The sequence below is a fragment of the Terrapene carolina genome, unplaced genomic scaffold, assembly GCF_002925995.2.
Source record: "Terrapene carolina triunguis isolate 2854851 unplaced genomic scaffold, T_m_triunguis-2.0 Scaffold88, whole genome shotgun sequence".
Classification (NCBI taxonomy): domain Eukaryota; kingdom Metazoa; phylum Chordata; order Testudines; family Emydidae; genus Terrapene; species Terrapene triunguis.
In genome coordinates this window covers 27,182,838-27,199,548 of record NW_020664439.1, presented here as the reverse complement: position 1 = coordinate 27,199,548, position 16,711 = coordinate 27,182,838, and the positions used below count along the sequence as shown (strand labels likewise).

General features: G+C 41.7%; 1 protein-coding gene across 4 annotated transcripts in view; it reads right to left on the bottom strand.

Moving 5' to 3' along the window:
- Positions 1–16,711, bottom strand: part of KCNAB1 (potassium voltage-gated channel subfamily A member regulatory beta subunit 1) — a 239,582-nt gene that overhangs the window by 155,832 nt on the left and 67,039 nt on the right. Inside the window, exon 1 of one of the 4 annotated variants that reach the window (XM_029911142.1) lies at positions 11,857–12,143. The exons of 2 other annotated variants lie outside the window; for them this stretch is intronic. In XM_029911142.1, coding sequence (XP_029767002.1) covers positions 11,857–12,077 — 221 coding nt within the window. In that variant the 5' untranslated portion in view covers positions 12,078–12,143. Of the gene's footprint in view, positions 1–11,856; positions 12,144–16,711 lie in introns of those variants that run through there. One more of the 4 variants, XM_024192684.3, reaches the window with a different exon arrangement.

The following is a 16,711-nucleotide window of genomic DNA, read 5'->3' as shown; positions in this document are numbered from 1 at the left end:
TTGTTACTTACCGTGTTAAAAACACACATTTTCTCCTAGTGAAGACAAGGCCTTATGCTAATGTAAATCCAGAGTAACTCCCATTGAAGCCAACAGTCCTAATTCTCTTCAGTGAAACACCACTGACTGCTGTGAAGGTCCTCCCAATTTACACTGGGGTAACTCAGGGCTTGCATACACAAACATTTAGTTCTTGGCAAGCTTGACTGTAACTCTATCCCACACTAAGCGTCGGTGTGGACCCTGCTGATGTGTACTAACAGTTCCCTAGTGCACTTCGATCTACTCCACTTTGAAACCCAGTAGATAGATCAAAGCACACTAGGAACCCATTAGTGCATAGTACACTGACACTTAGTGTGCGGCAAGCTAGGACAGTATAGATTTACACCCCAGCTTGCTGCAAACTAAATGTTAATGGAAACAAGCCCTCAAAGGACAGCCAGGCACATGAACATTATGAAGTTATTGGTGCAAGACTGGTGTACATGAGATCAAAATCAAGCCAAATATATAGTGTGTGGTGTAGGTACTAAACAGTTTTTATTAACACAAGTGTGGGACGGGTTTATGAGTGGTGGAGGCAGTTATTCAGGTCTCCTCAAAGTGGTAGCAATAAGAATTTCATAGCAGTGCAAACCAGTACAAATGTTGTTTATTCAGTTATTCATTTTTCATTTTCATTTTATGTCTCCTTCCTCTTTAACCTGTTTCAAGTATGTTAATTACTATGGCTCTAGTCACTGGGCCAACCTCAGTGTAAATCCAGAGTAAGTCCATTGGCTTTGCTGGAGTTGCTCTGGATTTTCACCCATATAAGTGAGGTCAGATTTTGAAGAAAGTCAGGCTTATTTTGGAAGTTTCCCCATGCCTGAGGATTAACTCTACAAAGACTTCAGGATAGGGGGCTTTGGAAAAAATTATGGCATTTGGATGGGAGGGGCGTATTAACATTCCCACCTGCCATACAAAGGTACTCATAATATGAATCTCTGAATTTACGTGATGGCTGCTATGACCACTGTATGAAGTATAATATGTGGGGATGGAAGACAAGTCCTGAAATCAGTGAGGAAGCTTTTCCTCACAACTTTGCCATTTCTCTGGAAGCATGAGATACCTGAAATCTCATGAGAGTATTTTCTCTTATTTCCAAACCAATTTTGCAGACCAAAGAGTATTTCCTAAGGCTTAGAGAAGCATCTAAAATTGTGTGTGTTTATCCAAACCTGACAGAATCAGCCGAAGTTTGCTTATAACATCTAAACACCTCACTTATAGGGTGTTGTACTTCCATGTATATTTCATAGACTCCACATGCAAAACAATATTTAAAAAAAAACATGGGACTGGGAGTACATCTTCCCCTGAATTTGCACAGCGCAGAGCACAATATTAGTGCTCAGTTAATAAACTACTAACCCTTCTACATGACAATATTGTATCTTAATTGTGTTTAAACAATTTTTGGCCATAGCCCAGTGCTGCTCATGCAATGCACACTGTAATGCATGGAAGAAATTACTTGCAATAATGGGTGCAAAAATTACTTACCTGGTGGTAATATCATAAATGGCCTTGAATGTTTGCAAAGCTCCATTTTCAGAGTGCAGCAAATATTTCCCATAAAGTATTTGGCATGTGTGGCCAAAGGCATTCCCCCCCCCCCCCCCCCCCATCAGCTCCTGACAAGGAGTGTGACTTATGTTGTCCAATGCAGGGATCTTGACACAATTCTCTCTCTCTCACCTTGAGGTTAGATTAGATTGCTGTAATGTGCTCTGTGTGGGGGCTACCTTTTGAGACAACTCAGAAACTGAAGCTAATGCAGAATGCAGCGGACAGCTTATTACACAACTTCATGTCAACAGTTTGTCACTCCAATGTTCTGGAATATGCACTGGCTGCCAGCAGGTTTCTGGGTGGACTACAAGGTGTTACAGTCATGGTTTGGGACCTGATTACCTGAGAGATTGAGTCATAGAGTTTAGGGACAGAAGGGACCACCAGCTCATCTTGTCTCACCTCCTGTATATCACAGGCCACTAACACCACCCAGCGCCCACACACTAAACCTGACACCCAAAATCAGATCAAAGTATTATAGGTCACAGGAGATTAGACTATTGGTGCCATAGGCATAGAATAGGAGGGGCAGAGGTGCATCAATGCCTGAGGTGCCAGCATTGTCTGGGAATTAATATCCAACCTAAACCTCCCTTGCTGCAATTTAAGCTCATTGCCTCTTGTCCTATCCTCAGAGGTTAAGGAGAACTATTTTTCTCCCTCCTCCTTGTAACAACCTTTTATATACTTGAAAACTGTTATGTCTCCTCTCAATCTTCTCTTCTCCAGAAGAAATAAATCCAGTTTTTTCAGACTTCTCTCATAAGTCATGTTTTCTACACCTTTAATCATTTTTGTTGCTCTTCTCTGGAGTTTCTCCAATTTGTTCACATCTTTCCTGAAACAGCCCAGAACTGAACACAATACTCTAGTTGAGGCCTAATTAGCGTGGAGTAAGCGAAGAATTACTTTTCCTGTCTTGCTTACAACACTCCTGCTAATAAATCCCAGAATGGTGTTTGCTTTTTTTGCAACAGTGTTACACTAGGATCTCATTTGCCTTTTTCCTCATAGTCATCCTGTGACCAATGCACATACCCAGGCAATCGGCTCTGTTGTTTCCAACTAATGAACCCCCAGTTTATGAGAGAAATTCTTATTAAACCCTAAGTGTATATGACCTTGTACTGTGTAATTCTGAATTTAATCCCATTTCTATCTCTCCAGTCTTCAAGGTCATCCAGATCTTCCTGTATAATATTCCGATCCTCCTCTGTATTGACGATGCCTCCCAACTTTGTATCATCAGCAAACTTCATAGATGCACATTTACGTTTTGTGTCAAGGTCATTCATAAAAATATTAAATAAGATTGATTCTAAAACGGATCCTTAAGGAACTACACTAGTAACCTTCCTCTAGTCTGATACAGATTTTCCCTAATTTAACTAAGAGTGTCCCACTGTGATCATCTAATCTGACCTCCTGTATAACACAGGCCACAGAATTGGCCCCAAATAGTTCCTAGAGCAGATCTTTCAGAAAAAACATCCAATCTTGATTTTAAAATGGTTAGTGAAGAATAATCTACCACAACCCTGGGTAAATTGTTCAAATGATGAAAAAATTTACACCTTATTTCCGGTCTGAATTTGTCTAACTTCATCTTTCAGCTATAGGATCATGTTATACCCTTTTCTGCTAGATTAAAGAGCCATTATTAAATATTTGTTCCCCATGTAGGTACTTACAGACTAATCAAGTCATCCCTTAACCTTCTTTTTGTTAACATAAATAGATTGAGCTCTTTGAATGTATCACCATAAGATTTTCTAATCTTTTAATCATTCTTGTGGCTCTTCTCTGAACCCTCTCCAATTTATCAGATTAGTCTGACATAATCTACCTTTGGTAAAACAATGTTGCATTACATCCTCTTTTCCCATTTACCTCCATGAATTTAATTAGTCTTTCCTTCACAATTTATTCTAAAGTCTTGCATTCTACTGATGTCAGACAAACAGGCCTGAGTTCCTGGATCACTGTTTATGAGATATGATGTTAGCGATTCTCTACTCATATGGTACTATCCCCAAATAGATACATTGATTCAAAATCCTTGCTACCAAACTAGCACTCTCATGTGCTGTTCTTTCAGTATTCTGGAATGGAAATTATCTGGCCCCCCTGGTTTGAGCACATTAAGCTCTATGTTTTTCTTCCATCTCAGATGTGGTAATTTCTATTTCTAGGCACTCATTTCCATCAGTTGTACTGCCTTCATGCATATTAATTAATTAATCCATATTATCATCCTTATTAAAAACCAAAGCGAAGTACTCACGTGGTCACACTTGTGATCAGTGGGGATGCTCAAGCTGATGTTCCCACACTCCATCGAGGAGCGGAATGCTAGCAGGGCATTCTGCAAGAGGGGTCTTCGACGTTCCAACTCCTTGCCCACCTTGGTCTTCTAGATCTCGGATTTGTTAATCTTCTAGACACACTGAAAAACTTATCTACCCCCTCCCCCAACACACACACACATACTTCTGGGGTTAGAGTGGCCCCAAGGACTGGAGAGGTTTGAGTTAACTATATTATTAAATAAATATCCATCTGCAAACATAATTATGTGCAAAGTCAGAACATTTCTTTCTGTTGTATATCTTAAGTATGCCCAGGAGATAGGATGGGCACATATAGAGGCTTTTCTAAACCTAAATAAAGAGCTTTATAAGCTTAATGGTGATCACTGTATCCACCAGTGAAATGCATCCACCACGGGGGCAAAACTCATTTGTGTCCATTTAATAATTCACAATATAACCCAACATTGTAGGGCAAGCAGTGAAGAAAAATGCCTTACCCACTTAAAACTGCAAAAGGAGTTTAAGGAGGCAGAATGTAATTATCCATGTTGGCACTGGGCCAGGACACCAGACTCTACACCACTGCTGACACAGAAAGAGACTTGGGAACATCAATATCACAAGTGGTCAAGACCTCCATTTTACATCTCATGCAAAGCACAGCACCTCCAGCAGCAGTGTCCCCTGATATCACCATGTTGAGGCCCCAGTTCAACAGTGGCTCAGAGAGCCACTGACTCTCCTTGAGCACTTCCTAGAAGGTCTTGCCGCTAAATACTGATGTGCCCCAATGGTGTTTTTAGTTTGTGAGATCAGACAGGATTGCAGTGCAAACTGCTACATCTGCAGCTTGTAAACAAGTCCAAAGGAAACAGGCGAAGAGCCAGTTAAGGCTGAAAGACTCTTAACCTACCCTGTACTACCTAGGCACAGCAGTGTGCGTATAATGACGCACTGTTCAGACACCAATGGTGCTTAGGCGGAAGAAATTGCACTGATACAGAGTTTCATCCTTTAGCTCTAAATTATCTTTGTTTAATCCAGACCCTTAGCATAGATTTTTGTAAGTGCACACCCCCATATTTCATTGAGTAACAATATGATGCCAGCTGCTCTTGCGTCTCCAGGGAGAATAGGATTAGGTTCATAATGTACAGTCTGTCTTTTTTATGCAGTATGACAGAAGAACTTGTGACTGTTGAGTTTCATCAACAGATATCCAGGTCTCTGTGAAATGGACCCAGATCAACCAGCTAAAGAAAAACTATAACAGAATCTTTATAAATACAAGGCACTTTTAAACTAAGCCATATGGTCATGATTAATAGCAAAAGGTCTCACTCCCTCTTTCTGAATAAACGGCAATGTCTATTAAAATACCATTTACACAGAAGCACTTGTTATACTGACATTCAAATTATCAGGATTCAAGTAAGAAAATGGACAAAGTTAGGACTACAATAATAAGCGCCTGGCTCAAGTGGAGAGAGATAAATCAGGTAGTAGTACGTGACAGGAAGATACGAGTTAGATTAAAATGGAAAGTCTATAAAACCATGGTCTGCCCAGTTTTAGTGTGTCGCACTGAGCATTGGGCAACAAAGAAGAAGCATAAGCAAATGATCGGTTCAACAGAGGTGTGAATGTTGAGATGGATGAAGGATGTAAGTAAGAAACACCATGTGAGGAACACGTAGTTAGAGACATGCTCAAAGTAACACCCATAAACGAAAAAATTAGGGGACTACAGACTCAGATGGGTCGGTCATGTAAAGTGCCGTCCTGACAATTATGTGGGTAAGAGAGTCCAACCGATCAATACTGAAACAAAAAGGGAGAGAGGCCAACCCAAGAAGAAGTGGTGGGATGTCATAAAGAAAGACATGTCAGCATGTGGTGTGATCGAGGATATGGCATTGAACAGAACACTTTGGAGGGAGAGGGCTTGTAGAGCAGACCCCATTTCATGAAGTTTGCACAAGGAAGAGGAAGAAGAAGAAGAAGAAAGGGTCAAAAAAGCATTTGCCATCTCTGCAGTTGAACTCTATCTCCTTCACCACCACCACCACTCCCCAACCCGCATCTCTGGGACACTTTAATAGCAAGTGTAATAAAGTGTTTGTAATATTAGTATGTAGGAAGGCATCTGTGTACATCAGAGCTGTGGTGAAATGTTCTGAAATTGTCCATAGTTCCTTGATGGGTTACATGATGTGCTATATAATCCCCACGTATTAGATGCACACTGAATAAATAAAATAAATGTTATTTATCCCTGTTAGCTAGAAGCAGCCAGGCTAGACGCCTGGATTAAAGTGTCATGAAATACACTGGCAGTCCTTACTGCAAGTATTTGAGTTACTACTTCCTCCATATGGATTTCCCAAGCTTTGCTATTAATTTTCTCTAAACATCTCCTAATTCCCAGTTAAAAGTTTTAAGTGAACATGATAAAGATATGTTGCAGCAAATATTACACATTAGGACACACTCATGTACAGCTGCCTCACCAGGTAACACAAGTTGCAGTGATTTCTCAGACCCTCAATCTGTAGAATATAGCTTAGATCCTGTGGATGAGCAATTAGGGGGAACTGATGGAGATAGAGGAGATGTCTGAACTGGAAGAAGAATTTGGTGATCCCGAGGCAAAGCTAAAGCTAAAGGTACCTTGAAAGGAAACTGTGCAAAGAGAACAGCTAAGCCACATTACCACCAAAAGGAGTGGGAGATAGTGGTGGCTCTGTGGCACTGAACAGCTGGGCTCGTTAAGCTGTTTGGTTCATCTCCTACCTATCTCTTTGACGTATATGGCCCTCGTCATTAGAGTATCCACGTGCCTCACAATAACTAAAGAATTTCATCCTCACAACACTTGTGTCAGGATGATACCATAATAGCTGTCGGGAGGTACTGTACCCATTTTACAGTTGGAAAACTAAGGCACCAAATGGATTAAGTGACTTGCCTGAGGACACATAGGAAGTCTATGGCTGAGCTGGGCATCAAAGCTAGGTCTGGAGTTCCAGAACAGTCCCCTATTAGCCCATCCATCCTTCTCTAAACTATCTATGCTGTCTTATTTAGATTGTTGGGGACTGTATCCATTTTGTGTCTTGTATAGGACCAAGATCACTGTCTGCATTTAAATAAATGACATGCCAATTAATAATGACTGAAAAAATGTAATTTTTTTGCGGGTATAATCAAGTACACCTCTACCCCGATATAACGTGACCCGATATAACACGAAAAAGCAGTGCTCCGGGGGGGCGGGGCTATGCACTCCGGCGAATCAAAGCAAGTTCGATATAACGCAGTTTCACCTATAACGCGGTAAGATTTTTTGGCTCCCGAAGACAGCATTATATCGGGGTAGAGGTGTAGTTGGTTTTCTATATGCCCTCATTTGAGCCAGAAGTTGAGATAGCATCAGTTATTTTTGGCTACAAACAGGGAGGTTAGTTTTATAAAGCAGGCTCTTTATGTCAAGTTTCAGCCAGCTTCAAGAAGCAGTGGGAATAAAGGCTTATTTTAGAAATGCTGATAGACCCTTAACCATCAGCAAAGTGAATGAGGAAACTACAGAATTAGAGCTCAGGACTGAAAATCACACAGTTGAGTTTTCATCCCAGACAGATCAGGCAATGTTAAGGCTTGCACAGCTGTTTGATGCTGGCAGAAGTCTGAGGTTTGTTTGGTTTTTTTTTTTTAATTGTAATGACAGATATTCCAAATAATCTTGTGTACCAAGTCCAGTGAGGGTCCTGCATTGACAAAGATCTGCTTAAATTTGTATATAGAGCATCAAATATAGAAATCTGGGGGGGGGAAACCCACCAGAGTTGGAAGTTAGGAAGGAGGAGAAGTCAGGATAGATCTTTTGTTCTTCGAAAACCTGCTGAGTCCCAGTACTCGTCTTTTTTCCTGCCCTCTTTTTCTGTCTCTCCTTATATGCTGTACATCAGATGGATGTAGAAATATATTATTTGTTTTGAAAAATTAGGCAGCAGATTGAAATTTTCCAAGCCAAGCATCACGAAATTATGTTCAAGGAAAGACTTGCAGCGCTCTAGAGAACATTATCTGAGCATATGGGCAGATTCTCCAGCGTAACTGAACTGTAATATTAATGGAATTAAAAGGAGTGTAGCCATTTTCACTTGTTTGTCAGGCCACAGTTTTTCCATTTTTCACAAAGAATGTAAAACCAATAGCCATGCAAATGTAATTGGTGGTAACAATGCCTTTAAAATAAAATAAAATGTCCCCCTTCCCTCCCCTCAATATGTGCTTGTTCTTGGAGAGGGCTCTGCCTGAACAGCATTGGTTTAAGCCACGCCCCATCTGTCTCTGCAGCCTGCAAGTGGAGCACTCACACAGAAGCTGGGTGCATGTGCTGCTTAATTTCCATTATGCTTCAAACGCAAAGGAACTGGGAGCCAGCAGCTGGCCAACTATCAGATTGCCCTCCTGCCACCAGTCTCTTTGATGGCAACTTGATGCCTCCAATCCACTGAAATGAAATTAAAAAAAATCTTAAAAGTAAGGTCCTGATCATGCTCCCAGTGAAGCCAACAGCAACGCTCCCAGTGATGTCAATGGGAACAGGACCGGGTCCTAATATTTTAAAGATTCCACGGTGCATTTATTTATTTTCAGTACACTTTGCACTTAAAATTCCAAGCTGGTTTCTGATCTGGACTGGCTCAAAAACACTGACTTGATAAGGAGCCTCAGAACTGGTTCTTCTCCCACCTCCACTTCTGTCACACACATACTCACTGTCTCTCTCTTTTACATAATCCACTGACAGGATCATTCTCTTCAACTGCCTAAAATCAAAAACTGCCAAGCAGTCGTAGGAGGCAAAGCGCTGTGGCTGAGAAAGAAGCATTAAAAATCATGCTGTGAAATATGCATGGCAACACAGCCAGCTATATCTTTAAAGTTATCTAGTTATCTACAGAGGCTTTAAGGGGGAGGGGGAAGTATTTGTTTTTAGCATAAAACAAGGCATCTTCATTAGCACATCATTTTAGAGAGCATTCAAAAGTTTGTCATAAATGACCTAATTAAAGCAGAAAATTATCTGGGAAGAACAAGAATCTTCAACCTGAAATATAAGGGAATGAAGGACCTAGCACAATTCCCATTAAAGTCAATCGAAACACTCCATTTGACTTCAGTGAGAGTTGGATCAGGCCTTAAATCTGTGTGATAATCATGTCATTTGCAGAGGAGCCAGAGTGCATTTATTAACATGTATCAGCTTCAACATCTCCTCAGACTTAGGGTTCTCCTTGTGTCCTTTCACCAATGTCAGAATTATCCTTTACAGTTGGATCATCTCTTTCTCCAAACTTCCTGCCCATTTCTTCTCCTCAGGAAGGAATTGCTTCTCACTGTTTCCAGTTCTGGGTATATTTGGGATTGTAAATAAGGATTAATCATAAGGATGGACATCAACCTGGTTACAAATTAGGTCCAAATCCTGCAGTCCTTACTCAGACATTATGCAGTCAAAACTCCCATTGAAGTCGACAGCAGTTTAGCCTGAATAAGGTCCGCAGAATTTAGCCTCAGATTTCAGAATTTTTCTAGAAATAAGCTATAAATGTCTCTGAAAGGGGCCAAAGATCTGTTCCTGTGTGAGTCCCTGAATGGGGTGAGTAAGAGAGGGGCAGTTATTTGCATTCATGCATCTGCAGCATAATGTTCCTTTGGGAAACCAACAGGAATGATTACTACCAATTTAAACACTGTAGGCTGTAAATGTAACAGCTGCACTTCTCATAGGAAGCTGTGATTTTATTTTCTCTACAAACAAACATTCTCTCAACACCCCTGCCCTGTAGGTAGGCATGTACCGGAGAAACTAAGGCAGAGAAGTGAAGTGATTTGGCCAAGGCTACACAATGAGAAAATGGCATGGATAGGAGTTCCAAATCTGCGCTCATTCCACTAGCCTATACTGTCTCTCACTTCATACTAAGGCTATTAGAATCTACTGAGCTATCAAACAGTTACAAAAGAGCATTCTATTGATGCGATAACCTCTTTAGTGTTGCCTGGCAGAGGCCAGATCCTACAACTGTCACCTACATATTATCCCCATTAGAGTCAACAGGAGCTTTGCAAACATAAGAACTGCAAGATCAGGACTTGGTATAAGAAAGTATGATGCACCAGGGTTTAAGAGCTGCTCTGTGTGGTAAGCTTTGGTTTACCCACCTCCCCTCTTTGAAAACCCATGCATGCCCAGTGAGCCTGATCAGCCAGACTGTGATGTCATTCTCAGAGGGCAGTATTTCTGGGAATCTGTCACAGTAAAAATTAATCAGCAGGTTTCTGACTCTGCAATGTCATTTACAGATCCACTACCTGTGTTGCCTGTACTTACTTATAACACTGGTGTTAAAAATAACCCAATCTGTGAGGGTGTCCAATGATCTTTCAACAATGGTGCTCAGATTAAACTACCCGAACTCACTGAGAAATTATTCTGGACAACTGGGGTTCTTCCGAGTCTCCCAGATCCTTTGGGGATATTACTTACTAGCAATTCCAGATTCTACAATGACAAATTACAACTGACCGTGTAAATTAGGAAGTTATGTTGCCCTTCAAATGCAATCCCTTAAGGGCCAACCTCTTGTGCCATTTCTGTTAAACTATCATAACTGCACAAATGCCTTACGTTAAACTCTGTGCTCAGGTACACACATGTGTAAATTTGGAGTAACTTCAGTACAGTCAGTCTGGATTTACATCAGTCTAAATAAAAGTAGAATTTGGCCTTAATTTGGTCACGTTAAATTCCATTGTATCCAAATACCTCTTCCATAAAAAAAGGATAGCTTGCAAGGGCAGAAATTGCTGGGCATGAAAATTAATCAATTGCAAATATGCAAAAGAAAAGTTACCAGTAACTCTAAACACACAGTCACACTCCATCCCCTACTCCTAAGGACAAGATTCTGCCATTCATACTCCTATTGAGTAGTACCATTGTACAAATAGCCTTGCTGATTTCAATGGGGCTACTTATGGAATAATTCAGAGCAGAATCTGACCTTAGATTGCCACCTCCTCCTTTCTAGGAATCAAGTAATTCCGACACCACACAAAGGATACGTTCAAGGTCTAGCAGAACAGATACGCTAACGTCTTGAATACATACAAATTAAATTACAAAAATGCTAAATTTTCCAAATTAAAGTAAGTCCTTAATAAGTACTTGTATTAGTTGATACAAGGAAGCTTTCCAGATATAGCAGACTGAACATCTGAGAAAGATTAAAGTGACACTCTTAATTACACTCTTGTACATTTCTGTGTTAAGAAAAAATTTTGTAAGAAGCATTAGATTTTCTAGGAACATGGTTATGATTTTGTCTGCATTTCATTTAAAATAGATTCCTCCTTGTCCTCACTTAGCAAGTCAGATGAAAGGTCTGTAAGTGATCATTAGGATAAGACACAGTAACTAATTTAGAGACATTCTACCCAACATGTGCTGTAAAAATGAAAACTTTTTCTATGCAGATATTTGACCATCATTTGTAATTCAGTCTTTTTACATATACATACTAACGAGCTATATGAAACAAACACCATCCACAAATAATGGTGCTCAATTTATTTATGTTTGGTATCATAACTAAAGAAAAGAAAACTCTTTGTATCAAATAGCAAACGCGTATGCCTGCAGAAACACTAGGACCCAAATTCCACTAAAGAGAGCTAGTTTTCTTGTAAGTTTAAAACTTAGTATTTTAGTAGGATTTTTTTAATGTCCCTTTTTAAAAAGACTCTGGGATTTTGGAAAAGGGAATTCCTTTGTAAGCAGATGACTCACCTAGGGTAAAGAGATATATGACACACACATTACGAACAGTGAATATTGTGCCCATACCTATATTTCATGCCAGTCTGCTTTGCAGTTGATTCTTTTAAAGAGATATGGTGCTGAGGGGTAAATGTCCCCAGACTGCGAGCAATAATAGCCACTGTCCGGAATTTTGCCCGGGCTGCATTCACTACGTTTGGGGTAGTGGTGTTCTGTTTGCTGATAAGCCTGTCTTCACCATTTCGATTCTTCAAGTTATGTTCTGTACAAGCTATGGAAACTTGCATTGCTCCCGCAATAAATCTTTATTCACAATCCAAATCTTAGAGAGTACTCAAACCTTCTCAGACTCTGAGAACAGGGCTATAGGACACTGAATGGCTGGCGATTTTAGTCCCAAATGCTGCTAAACGAGTCTTCAAATCTGGACTCAAAAGATGACTGAAAGTAGTAGAAGCAGCAGTGGTAGATGGTGCAGGCAGAGGAGAACAGTACGGTGTCCCTGGGATACAAGTAAACAGATAAGCACTGAACTTGGTAAAGCAAGCAAGAGAGCAGACAACTTGATTTTCAAATCTTCCTTTGCAATAATATCTACTGCTTAGACAAAAACATCCATCTAGTCAAGTGCTTTCAGAAACATAAAGCTGTACCTTCATGATTAACCACAAGAAGCAGCATCCACTCCGTCTTGATGCAGGCTTGCATCTGCTTGCTGGTTTTAAATCAATGCAGGCATACTGCAAGATGTGTCTTGAACACCCTCTGGATCACAAAATGCTGAACAGGCAAGCTTTGGACTGAAGAAATATCTAATCACAAGCAAGTCTCTAAAGACCAGGAATATCCATCTATTCTCTGTCAGATGCTGCAAAATACAACATCTAATCAGGACCCTTTTCACACATTCTTAGTTTCAAGCCCTGTAAAGACAAAGCTGTAAGTCTGCACCGATACGGTTTTGCAGCTGCTCTGTGGAACATGCAGAGCTCCCTGTAAGAAGCATGCAGAAAGCATGGGAACGGTTGCTTTTTCTTTTGTGTGCAACATAGAGACAGGCACTAGAAGCAGATTCTTCCCATAAAAATAATTGGCAGCACTGCTAATAAGGAGAGGACTCATCACAGTGACAGAACAAACTGACGTTAAAACACGTTAACTATAAAAATAGGGGGGGAACACTCTGCTAATGTGTGCTGGTGAATTAACACATTAATCCCTTGTCTGGCTCACTAAAATACTGCTTTAAATCCCATGGTATCAGCATGCCAGTGTTAATCTTTTCTTCATATAAGAATCCCAGCTAAATTAGCTATGGTACAAACTCTTCAAACCAATTCTGACTCTCTACTTGCTGCAAATCAGGTTGCAATTAAACAAAGAAAGACTGGCACAAAGCTGACAAGTCATTGACCATCCTCCACCCTGCTATGGAGCCACATTTTCAATGTGCATGCTGGGCACATTGAGGAGGTGCTTTCAAATGGCTGAGTTGTGGGCATAGCCCAGGGGGTAGGCACATGAAACCTATTTTCAGAATTGTCCAGGACCCCCTCAGGGTATGCTTAAGAACTAGTCACAGGCCAGGTAGGTGTAAAGCAGAGACATAGATAGATTCTTATTAGCCCTCCATTCGCTGCTGCCAACCACTACAATATAAAAGAGACCGAATCTGGAGGATGATGAGATGGGGGCAGAGTAGTGGTAGGAGATAGTAGAGGCTCAGATACCATGGTGATGAGCAGGGATGCTGGAACAATTTGAGAGCCATTAACCAAACTGTAAACCCTGTATATGATGGAAACCACTTCGAGCCAGGGGGTTTAGCAGCACCCACTAGTTCCAGTCCCTATGGTGATGAGCACAAGAACTGCGACAGTGTTATGGATTAGATGTGGAAGAGAGACAGGCTCTCTGTATGTGGCTGTAGGAGAAAGAAAAGATTCTTGGGGTGGAGATGGTTGTGGGAGATAGAGGCAAGCAAGATTTTTGGAGGGGGAGCTCAGCGCCAAGAGCAATACTGGAATTGTTTGCTCGGAGGTGAATGAGTTAGAGGAAGCACAGTAGTTCAAAACCACTGGAAGAAAGTGGTTAGGAAGCTCCAGCCTCATACCTTTTACCTGGCATGTCGAACTGGAAAAAATAAGCAGTGGTACTTTCCCAAGCTCCGCCCATAAATCACGTTCCAGCCTTAAACTCCTGGAGATGCAAAAATAAAAATGAGACCTCATTCACAGCAGGTTGTACAGATGTTCAGTCTATTGCACCCAACCCCACAGCAAGTTGTTGTGGTGAGTGCTGTGCTACACCAGCTCGTAGGTGTCTGGCCGCATGCTGGGTGCACGTGCTGGAGGTGCTCCAGGCATGGGCTCTTCAGGGTCTAGCCCTGGGTGGACACTCACACACTTTGCTTAACTGAGGATTCCTTTGTTAGCGCTGCCAGAAAGAAAAGTTGCAAGTACCCTTGGTGCAGCAACTTTAACAGTTATAAACAAATGAGATAATCCCAACAGTTCCCAACCCATCTCCTAGCCAGAAGCCCAAGCCAGGGGGATAAGCTGTAACAAGGTCCTGGTATAATCCCTCTGCATTGTCTTCTTGACAACAAGCCGCAGCCAGGTATCGGCAAATGCAGCTACTGCTGGCCCTTGTCAGCAACAGGGTGTGTCCTCAGCCCAGCTCGCAGGCCTGTTATCAGACGTTTCCGTCCACAGCCAGCTCCCAGACGGCTGCCTCTGGCCTGCTGGTCCTAGTCTCATGCAGCCTCTGGCACTCTCTCAAACCAGCCGCCTTCTGCTCTACTGTAGTTCTTCCCTTCCTGTGCTGGAGGGATTATGGAGCCCCTCTGCTGGCTGGACATTGATCTGGGGGTAAACACAGTGCTCGGTAATGGGCCAACAGAGTCGGTACAAAGTGATTACGTGTACTCTGCCTAACTTCACTCACAACTCAAGTGCCACCTGCTCAGAGGTCAAAATGAGATGCCTGGCCCTCCTCTTCCTTGTGCATTTTGATCATCAATGAAACCATTAACGATATTAACATTTAAATAATGATTGCTAGGCTCCAATGTTAATTACCCCTAAGTCCACACAACTGAGAGTCAAGCAGCGATCAGTAACACTCAGGTCACGTGTTCAAAGCTATCTTCAAAAGGGCTAAGATGCTTAAAAAAAGAAAGCTACGATTCTGGAATACAAGGCAGCAGTGTCCAAAAAACCAACCAACTGAAAACCCACTCTCTGAGCTGCCACAATCCAACCTAATTCAATCCCAGCATATCTTGCACTGTACTTGTTTAGGGATGCAGCAATTAAAATGATAGTGACCTAGAAGTAGGGTTGCCAATTTTGGTTGACATATTCCTGGAGGTTTCCTCACATTAGATACTCTTTAATTAAAGATTAATCTTTAATTCCGGGAGACTCCCGGGCAATCCTGGAGAGTTGACAACCCTTCTTAGAAGCAAATGTTATGAACCATGTAGGGGCTTGGCTAACAGAGCCCTATTCATTCAGCCAGAGTAGGGCACAGTTTCTAAAAACTGGCCTCTCAGGAGGCCCTGCAAGCGGTTCCTTGGCTGTTGTGAGGCTTGCAGATTTCCTGTGACTCTGCTTTTCCACAAAAGTTCTGCCAAGAATCTTCCCCATCCCCTTCTACCTAGCTTCCTGGTACATATTTAAAGAAAGTCTAGAGAGTAGCGAAAAGGGCAGAACAAGAACAACTGAGTGGCACCTCACATACTCCTGGGACTGCAGGGACCAGCATGGGTGTAGAGGTGGACATGCCCTGAAGAGGCACAGAGAAGCAGACCAAATCTTCAAAATGCCTGTGTTGTAAGCACAGCCGAACTCTGAGTGCACATGTAACACCAACAGACCCCAGTCATCGGGCAGGATCAAACCTGGGACCTCTGAAGCTCAGCATATAAGCCTCGACTGCATAGGGTGACCAGACAGCAAGTGTGAAAAATCGGGACAGGAGGTGAGGGGTAATAGGAGCCTATATAAGAAAAAGACCCAAAAATCGGGACTGTCCCTGTAAAATTGGGACATCTGGTCACCCTCGACTGCATGAGCTAAAAGGCACATAGCTCTTCACCATGGCTGTGGCAGACATCAATTTATAGACTCATCAATTTACAATCAACAGACTCATCATCTAGCTGGCCTGGCTGCCACTAGATGGAGACAGAGCGCCACACAAAGAAGGCATGGGTTACATACACCTTGGAATCACTGATTAAAGGTTATTTTCAGCCAGTCTCTGAGCACCCGTTCAAAACGATTGTTTCCTTGGAGGTACAGGAGAGTGACCACCTACAGGACGCAGTACACATGTGTATCTGGACCTTTTAAAGCAGGGCTCTTTGTGACAGTTTAGCCTTTAGCAGATTAATGTCAACTCAACAGTGAACATGGAAGAGCCACACTAATGCTGACTGGTTGTAGAGGAGTCTTAATAAGTTATTCAGCCTATTTACTTAATGATTAGTTAATATGTGTACAGTACATTGCTTCTAAGATGAACAGCACTATAGTAGTGTTAAGAATTGTTCTTGTTATTTTTCAAAATGGGGAGGAGGGTTCTTAGAGTGTAATTAGTTGTATTACCAGTAGCACATAAAGGCCACACCAAGATAAGGGCCACATTGTGTAGGCTCTGTATAAACACAGGGTAGAAGACAGTCCCTGTCCCCCAACAGCTTACAGTCTAAATAGATGAAACCGAGTGAGAGAGCAAGATTGACCTGGTTTGATGGGTTCAACCCCAAGTTATAGTTATGCTTTGTAAGCCTAACTCTCTGATGCAAGTTAGCTTTGAGCCAAGCAGGTTATGAGCTGACTAACTAGACAGAAGTCTAAAATACAAACATCTGTTGCTGAATGCCCAGGAAAGAAAAAAAAAAGGTTATTAAAAA